The 9,165-nt window shown below is 46.3% G+C and overlaps 1 protein-coding gene across 1 annotated transcript; it reads left to right on the top strand.

Moving 5' to 3' along the window:
• Positions 1-212: 212 nt before the first annotated feature.
• On the top strand, positions 213-6,410 carry LOC125533254 (uncharacterized). The gene is made up of 12 exons (XM_087533738.1): positions 213-475; positions 574-822; positions 896-1,024; positions 1,940-2,145; positions 3,250-3,788; positions 3,925-3,993; positions 4,072-4,130; positions 4,218-4,400; positions 4,483-4,572; positions 4,651-4,886; positions 5,194-5,491; positions 5,770-6,410. The coding sequence occupies exons 4-11, from the start codon at positions 1,991-1,993 to the stop codon at positions 5,489-5,491; spliced, it is 1,629 nt and encodes a 542-aa protein (XP_087389864.1). The 5' UTR covers positions 213-475; positions 574-822; positions 896-1,024; positions 1,940-1,990; the 3' UTR covers positions 5,770-6,410.
• Positions 6,411-9,165: the final 2,755 nt, after the last annotated feature.

The raw sequence follows: 9,165 nt of genomic DNA, 5'->3' as shown, positions 1-9,165 counted from the left end.
AATTTAATTAATTACCAATGGGTAAGTAAATCGTTTCTGTCCCGGAGAAAAAGGAGGAGGAGGAGGAAACCGCGGCGGTCATATCGCAAGCGTCTCTCGCTGGCGCGTGGGCCAGGGAGTGAGGAGGCTACTGAATCAGCTGCGGCTCAGCTGAATCTGCGCAGCTGCCTGGCCCTATATAAGCTCGCTCGGTGCCTGCCCTCTTTCCCCTCCACCAACCCTACCCGAGCCGCCCCCTCGTCTCTCTCTCTCTCTCTCTCTCTCTCAAGCACACAACAGCAACAACTCCGGCCATGGGAGACCTTCGTCCGGCCGCACCGTGGACGGAGAAGAAGACGGATCTTGGCTCGATCTACCGCCTCACCGATCCAAACTTCATCGGTTTCCTCTGTACTGACTGACCCATGGAATTTTTGCAGATCCATTCTTTGCCCAAGGGGATTACGCATAACCCAGCGTGTCAAGATCCACTCGGGTCTGTCCTTTTTGTATGATGAATTCATCTGAATTTGGAACAGATGGGGATTTTTCAGTAACCTGATGGCTGATGGGTTCATCCTCTGTGTAATGCAGGCGCACGCGCGTCTTGGGCCACCTCTCCGTTAGTGGGCCGCTGGCAGCCGGCCCAGGCGTGCCGTCAGCCCAATGGAGGGCCGCATCCTGCCTGCGAAACACTCGGCCGCCTCCTCGCCCACCCAGTGCGCTGGGGTTTTAGACGCCCACCTGCCACCGCCTCCCCGTCCCCATTTCGCACCCGTCGGCGAGCCCCTCCCCCTCCCCTCCGCCGCCCCTCTCCTCCAACGCCGCCTGCGCCAGGCGAAGGTGCCGCCTCTTCCCCTCCTCGTCCCGGATTTGGTGCCCTGTTTCTCTTCGTCTTACCCGCTTGAATTCGCAGGATGCCTCCAATGGCGGGAGAAGGTAACCCTGGTGAGGGAGGAGGAGGTGAGGCGGGAGGAGGAGGAGGTCCGACGGGCCGTGCACCACCGACGCCACCACCGGCCGCTCCAACCTCGACCCATGGACGGTAAGATCGCGAAACCCCTTTCCCCGCCCAGTTTCTCGACGATATTGCTCCATGTGGGCCGGTATACTCTGGGATTGGTGCTTTCTGACCGTAGACCATGGATATGGCCTTGGTGATCTCGTCGTTTTGCAGTAGAATCAAGCACGTGGTAGCGTTTCATCTGAGAACGAGATGATGTCGTCGTCGTTCTGCACTAGAATCTAGCACTTGGTAGCGATTCATCTCATGTGTAGTGGATTTCGAGGTTCTGCACTGGAATCCGTGTCATGGTTGCATTTCATCTGATGTCTAATGGATTCGCCGTTTTTGCACTATAATCCAGCTTGTGGTTGCATTTCGTCTGATGTCTAGTGGATCTCGCCGTCTTTGCACTAGAATGCAGCTTGGGGTTGCATTTCGTCTGATGTCTAGTGGATCTCGTCGTCTTTGCACTAGAATGCAGCTCGGGGTTGTATTTGATCATAGGTCTAGTGCTCTTCCTGCCATTACGTCTTGTTCTCTTGTTGTTTTTATCTGTGGACGAACTAGGTGTTTAACCAGATCATGGTTCAGTTGTTCTGTTTAATTGCCAGATAGAGAATCTGACATTTACACAAGGTAAAGTTTTGTATGTGGTTGGCTTATTGTGGTCTGCTCCAAGTGCAATGTTACATGTAGTGAAATATTCTGTTTAATTGAGAACTTGGTCTTGGATTTCATTGCTCCTAGTGTTTTTGTTTCATTTATGTGACAGGCTGTGTGATGAATTACATAATTTCTTACATCGCGCTTCTCCATTTGTTATGCTTATGAATTGCTGTGATGTAAGCTTGTTATCAATTTTCATGGCTGGAGCGATTTTTGTTCCATTTCACCCTTCTAATCCCCCCCCCCCCCCCCCCCCCCCCGATATCCGATATCTTCCATTCCTTGCAGATCTGGGAAGGAGGGCCACGGCATGGAAGCTGAGTGCCCTGGTACACAAGGATGCTGGTGGCGCTTGGGATCAAGTCCCATGGCGACCCTTCTGGTCCATTGAGGCATGCTTTCACATTGAGCCAACATTCTTCTGGTGCATTGAAGCAGGGAACTGTTGATCCGTTGTTGGGGGTTGTTGTCACCTCTGAGGGGTACCTCTCAAGGTAAATCCTATAACCTCCAAAATCCTGACACCTGCTATTTGTCTGCGGTTTGAAATCTGGATGTGCTCTCTGCTGTACCTTCTCAAACTAGGGTCGAGTCTGGATGTCCTCTCTGCTAGGCCATAACTGGCAGTACTGTTTAAAGCTTCTTTTTAACTCCTACTGCCTGTTTGGCAAACTAATGGAAGGGGAATGGGAGTTTAACTCTAATTCCCTTAACCCATCTCAATTACAAGCCCTCCCACAGTTAATAGATATGTGGGACCTAGATATGTGGGACCTCTACACGTGAATTCCCCTTGCTCTTCTGTGTTGAATACCCAATCCACCTAAACAAACAAAGGAATCTCTTTTTGCCTCAAATTCCACCGAACCAAACACGCTGCTAGGTTAGGGCTAGGAGTACCCACCTGTCGTAGTGATCACATTGGGGAAAGCCGAGGGAACATTAGGGTTGTTAGCTTCACTGTTTTTATTTAACCCTTAACATAGGGAAGCGTTAGGTTGTTAGCTTATCTGTGTTTATTTAATGTACTTGGCATGGTTGAATTTGTTAAAGCCCACCAAGGCAACAAAGGATGTAAACAAACGAAGTCTTAGTAATTACAGTATTTTGATCATCCACAACTTTGGAAACTACTGTGCTCTACCCTGTTTACTGCTGATATACTATACTCCTATTTGATATTCCATTTTCAGAAGATTTCTATAACAGCAGTTCTCATCTGGTGCCCATCTCCAACTAGTCCATCTAAAATACTCTGTATTCAGTGTTTTGCTGTCTCTATGTAATTTTTATTTAACTGTATTATTTAATATATTTGCATGCTTGAATTTGTTTAAACCCACCAAAGTACCAAGGATGTCACAATATTTTGTTCATTGTCCAAAATGGTTGGAAGTGTTGTACTCTACTCTGGTTTCTTCTTATCTGATATATTTTGTCATTATAGGCTGATGGTCTAAAACCTGTTCAAACTATAATTTGCATGTGGTGCCTACCTGATATGCTCTGTATTTGTTGTTTTTCTGTCACTATGTAACTGTTTGTGTTTTTTCTGGTCCATTTCTTGACCTGTAAAGTTGTTTTTCCCTCTTCAACAGGTCTGAATTTGAAAGGATAAACAACTACCTTGAATGTGTTCTTAATGAAGTGAAATCTGCATTAGGTTCTTCTGCTGAGGATGTCGAGGATGAATACGGGTGCCAAGATACTGTCCCACCAGTTACTCAGGAGTCTTCCAGTGGCCCAGGCTTGAAGACCATATCGGCAATTGTTCTAGGTGCTGCGTCTAGGAATGCATGTGAAAGTCCTCAAATCAGTCAGGGTACCAGTGTGAGGGGGGAGATAATGCCAAACAATGCGGAGCACGTGAAGGTTATTCAACAATCCACCCAGGAAATCAAGGCTTTCATTCATGATGCTGTTAGAAGAAATCTGATTGCCCCAGACTGTGCACGGGACCTGGTTTTCAAAATAGATGAGCTGGGCAAGTGTACTTCAAGGGCCGTCTCTCGAAATGGAACCCGCATTTTTACATTGAATGGATTGAAGAAGAGACTGAAACTACCAGACTTTAGTTCTCTACCAGACAAGATTATAGCTTTTGGTGGTTCATTCCATTCTGTTATAACCATTACTGGTAATAAACAAATCTTTCATAACTTGCTATTTAGCTGTTCTGTTAGCGCAATACAAACTGCAGTCTGTTGTCTTAACTTGCTGTTTGTAGCTGCTCTGTAAATGTCAGTGATCTTTACTGAAACTGTAAATTGTAGGAGCTGCGTACCGTGTATCTAAATCTGATGGCCCAGGATATTTTCATGATGTCGGGAAAGAGGCATTAGGTAAATGACCTATTTCACTTAATATTTTCAGCACTTATTTTGTTTTTGAATGTGTATTGATATTCTATTTTGATTCAGAACTGATCAGGGATCCTTTTTACCTACAAAACCATGTTTGGAATTCTGGTCGTAAATCTGTGAGTACTATTTGGACCTGCTACTATTTCTTTTTTGTTATTTTGTTATAGTTTCATCGCTCTAACATGCTTAATACTTTATTCCAGTCTCTGATATGTGGCAGTGAATTTACAACTAGCCAAAAATTGGTGAAGATATTGATGTTGAGTTTCAAGAATGATGGCTCCTTCATGTGTTTCAAAGCTTCTGTTATCGATCCCCTTGAAGATGTTCCTGTAAATGACCCAGAACATGATGTGGCTGTCAATGACATTCCTGATATGGAAGATGTAAGTGAGTCATCTCCAGCTGGTTCAAAAAATTTTTTTGTTTGAATTTTTGTGTTTGATTGATAAAACTTTTTTTTACCAGCCTAATTCTGCACAGTTATTGGTGGAGAAGATTGTTGGTCCTGATGTGAATACAATGTTATATCTGCCCTACTCTCTTAAAAAAGCAAAAGTAAGTTTGAGTTTTTTAATAGCATCTTACTATATAGGTTTGTTTAAGATTTTTCATGCTTTTATCTTGGGAATGTAGGTTGAATTCCAGCTACATCAACCTTATCATGGGTCTGTTCTTAGCATTGGTTTGAACAACGAAAGGATGCCTTGCATATCTGTTTCGAGCTTATGTGGCCTGCAGGATATCTGTTTGGGAGGTGTTGACAGCCTTGCTTTTGGGGGCCAATTGAAAATAAACGAGTCCAAGTCATGGTTCAGTGTTTCTGCTGGGTTGTCAGTCCGTGCTGAATTGTTCAGTGCTGGCCTAACTTTGTAAGTTGTGTCTTCAATATGGTTATGTCCAATTCCTTTCCATTACTGTTTTTACTTTTGTAGCTATTTGTTCTTACAGTATCTCACTCTTTAATGAGCGTCTGATCTTTAATAAACTTGTCCGGAGGGTGTGAAACTATCATCTCTTTGTTTTCTGGCTATTACTGTAGTTATCTAATATTTCATCTTTAATAAACTTGTCCGAAGGGTGTAAAACTATTGTATCATCTCTTTGTTTTCTTCCTATTCTGATATTTCACTGTGCAATGCTGAATGTGAATTTTACCTTATTGTGTTTTTTTTGCAGTAAACAACCTGTTCAGTTTGATTATACTTTCTGCAGCAATATTCTCAATACAAGCACTGTATTAGGTGGCCTGGCTAGCTATAGCTATCTGACCAATCAATGGAAATTGATTGGCGGAATTGGTCACACTTTTGACCCCACATTGAATATCAAAGGGCGTATTGGTAATGATAAAACTGTCAATGCTCTTATCTCTAAGAAGTTCGCTGGCAAGGGCAGTCTTCATTTTGCATCGGAGGTTGATTTAAAGGATTTTTGGAGATATCCTCGGGTTGGTTTGTCATTTTCGTTTCCTTAGGTCGGTGCTTTTTGTTTTCTGGTTATTAGCATGCTTTCAGAACACATAATTTTATATAATGATTTGAGTCTAAATTATATGCTTGTACAAATGTGCTGCTGGGTTCATATTGCTTAAGCATCAAAAGTTTTAGAACATGCTGCTTTGTTAATTGATGATGTCTTTGCATACAGATGTTTTCAGGCACCAATACTATTTGGTGTTTGACGTAGTACACATACAGAGACCATAGATCCTGCCTGTACTAATCCTTTCAGTTTCTCTATTTTTGCTCTCAGGTTGGAGGAAGCTTCATGCTGAAGCAGTTGGGGGTAGCGTTTCTGAATTGCTGATGGTAGGCAATACAAGTCACTGAAGACAGAAGTGTTCAATTGCTAAGGTTCTGTATGGTGTAGATGTCCGCAAACCCTAGACTAATTTTGTACAGCTGTGGTATTAGTGTTCACACTAAACACAGATACTCTGAGCACTCAACCTGGGGGGATTTCGACCCTGGGGTGTTTTGCATGTGTATATTAGCTCAAGGACAGGTTTTCCTGTGAAGTAGCTCAAGGATGGTCTCGAGGCTGCTTTTGCTTGTCGAAATTTGCTCATGGATGGTCTGTTTGTGTTCTATGTTTCCCCTTGCAAACATCTAGCCTGGTGGTGCTAAATTTGCAGTTATGCTGAACGTGCTACATGCTAAGCTTGTTTCGAAAAGATTTTTAGTTGCTGCAATGCTAAGCTTGTTTAAAAGCTGTGTCTTGCCATGTTGTTCGGGTGCACTGCCATGTTCCCTCGTGGGCAGTTTTATGTGGTAACACTATGCTAGCCACATAGGTTTTCTGTTTGTTTTTAATAAAGTACACAGCCTGTCATACTCTTGTACAATTTTCAAATTTTATGAAGGAGCCTGGGCTTGTTTTTGCCCGATAACACAGGTCTGAATCCGTCAGGGCAGGGCTTCAGTCCCTCTCTTGTATATTTCGCGATGGTTTTTTGCTGGGTTGCCTAAATTTCAGTGGTAACCTAAATTTCTGTATTATATTTGGCAATGGCTGTTTCAGGGAGTGCTTGTCCGAGTATGATACAAGAACAAGTTCAAGCTATTGCTATGCAGCTTGTCATTCGCACTTGTTTTCTTGTTCCTTAAGCACAATACCAGTCGAGAACTAGTGTCCTCATTTCAGGTAAAAACACTTAAATCGTAGCATCCATCGGGACATATAACCCCAGAACATTTAATAGTTAAGATGTAGGCGCATAAATGAGTTAATTGCACAAAGCCACCACATTTTGCTAAGTTTGCAAATCATTAGTTGTGTTGAGATTTAATTAATCCATGTGTTAATAATTAAGGAGAATCTTCCTTGTTTCTTGCCAATGCACGAGGGATGCGACTGTTCGCTGGCGTCTCTCCGAACCATCGCGTCTGTTCGATGCATCCCCTCGGGGCTATATATACCTATCATCAATCATCGTGTCTGTTCAAACGCGGCAAAGTTTAGTGTTCACTTTTACATTGTCTCTCGTCCTCTACTCGAAGCAATTTGCAAAAGCCACCGTATTTCCAGTGAACTTTTTTGCAGAAAGCACTAATCACTCGCTTTGCCGCGTGCGCGTTTGATCTTTGAACGCGTTTCCAACAACAGGTGGGGCTCGCTCGTCAGGAGACATTGCATCCAACAGGTTGTGTGCACCGGGTCTCCTTGCCTTGCCTTGCCTTGCCTCCACGTTGGCCTGGTGTACCTGTACGTCTTCCTCGACGGACGCGACGACAACGTCCGCGTTGGCTCTGCGCAGCGCGTCTGACGCTGCTGTTGGCTACTGGAATAGGGTAGCTGACTTGACCATCGCGGCGGCCAGGAAAGAGCTCCGGGATCGATTCCTTGTGCACATAGAATTGGCAGGCTGCAGTAGCAAGCAACACGCACACACAGCGCCTCCAGTGGTCTCGGAGGAAGCGTGCGCCGCCATGCCTCCCGGCGCGCCGACGGAGCTTGGCCGTGGTGGCAGAGTTCGCTGAGGCCTGCAGGACACCGGCCTCGATCTCCTCGTGCCAGTGGTGAAGCTCTAGAGCACGGGCCGGCGGTGAAGCTCTGGAGCACGTGCTTTTCGCTGGCATCGACGAGCTCGTTGTTAGAAATAATCTTGTCATGATGTATCATGTTTTGTTTTGTCGTTCGGCATGTAGTTTAGGGAGTAGCTTGTCAGGGCAAAGCTTGAGTTGTGCGCATGAAGGAGGCGAGATGCCGCGCGGCCGTGCGATGCGGCGAGAGCGACGAGATGCCGACGGTGTCGTGTGAAACGGCGATGCCATGAGAAGTGGCATGGCGTGACAGTGTTGAAGCATGACAAGCTATACGTCGAGCCGGTTGAGCCGGATAGTCTGATAGTCATAGGTGATGTTAATTTGATTGGGCTAATTAGTGGCCGGGTCGCTAGAGTGAATCTAGGAGAGGAAGACCAGGTTAGCCGTTGGTACCAAGGTTAGTGCATGAGTTAATAAGTGCATGTGCAAGTGTTGGCCGAGTCAAGTGTGATGGCCGGTGTGAATGCATGCGTGCATGGAGGTAGTGGGCATGAGTAGTGCCTAGAGACTTGGAGTTAGTGGCCAGATGTGGCTTCCGAGTGGTGCGTGATGGTTAGCTTCCTGTGTATATATAAGTTCAGCCAATGAATGAGAAAAGGTGAGGCCGTGAGGGCTGGGCAAAGATGTAGCATTTGTGTCACCAAGGGAGAGAGCTCTCGGCAAAGCTGGTGCTGGTTTCTTCCTTTGCGTGTGTGTGTGTATGTGTAGAGTTTCACCCTGCGTGTGTATGTTCTTGTGTGAGAGAAACCAAGAGATAGAGAGAGAGAGTTGTGCGAGGCAGCTCGAGGAAGAAGAAGGCGGGCGCTGCGAGGAGGCGGCGCCAACACTCGTCGCCCTCGATATCCTCCGCCGGAGAGCGTGAGCCTGGAGCGCTAGCCCGCCCCGTCTTCCCGCAGCAAGTGCGACAGCGACACTGCCCCGGAACCCACGGGAAGCGGCAGTTCATTGCCGCGCGAGGCCGGCGACTGAGCCGTAGAGGTAGGAGCGAGGACACTCGGCCGGCCCACCTTCTCCACCTCCGCGTCTACCGCCTCATGCTTCTCGTCCTCCTCCCATGGACGCCCGTGCGGTGGGGCGGCAGCGCGCGTCGGGAAGGAAAGGGATGGCTTCCCGCCTCGCGGTGGCGGCGCGGGCTCAGAGGAGGTGACGTAGGTTCTGGTGGCGCCAGCACGCATGTAACGCCGTCCTCCAAGTCGTCGGCAAGGAGCCGACCCATCCCAGTGAACGCCCACAACCTGTTTGATGCAATGTGTAAGAGAGGGGGAGATAGGAGAAGGAAGAAGAAACGTCCACGTGGCGATTTTTTTGCCAAGTCAGCTCCTGACAAGCGGGCCCCACCTGTCGGAAACACTTTCAAACGTCGCAAAGCGAGTTATCAGTGTTTTCTGCAAGCTTTTGCAAATAATTAGCGACTAGATGGTTTTCCACATAAATACATGCTTCAGCTAACATAGCTTATGATGTAAAACGCCTGTGCTGAACTGCTGATCACAGTTATGCTTCTTTCAGAGCAAATACAATATATCCTAGTCAGCTGGCTATAAAATATTCCAAATCAGCAAAATCTTATGTGGAGGAGAGAGGACGCAGGAGAGAGAAGAGA

Source organism: Triticum urartu, chromosome 1A, assembly GCF_056163025.1.
Source record: "Triticum urartu cultivar PI428250 chromosome 1A, HENAU_Tu73, whole genome shotgun sequence".
NCBI classification, from domain to species: Eukaryota; Viridiplantae; Streptophyta; class Magnoliopsida; order Poales; family Poaceae; genus Triticum; species Triticum urartu.
This window is presented reverse-complemented; position numbering and strand designations above follow the sequence as displayed.

Bases quoted from the DNA above. Each gene is read 5' to 3' on its own strand.
- LOC125533254 (XM_087533738.1), top strand. From the start codon at position 1,991: ATGCTGGTGGCGCTTGGGATCAAGTCCCATGGCGACCCTTCTGGTCCA. The intron at 2,146-3,249 runs GTAAATCCTATA...CCTCTTCAACAG, and splicing joins TCTGAGGGGTACCTCTCAAG to GTCTGAATTTGAAAGGATAA. The intron at 4,131-4,217 runs GTGAGTACTATT...ACTTTATTCCAG, and splicing joins GGAATTCTGGTCGTAAATCT to TCTCTGATATGTGGCAGTGA.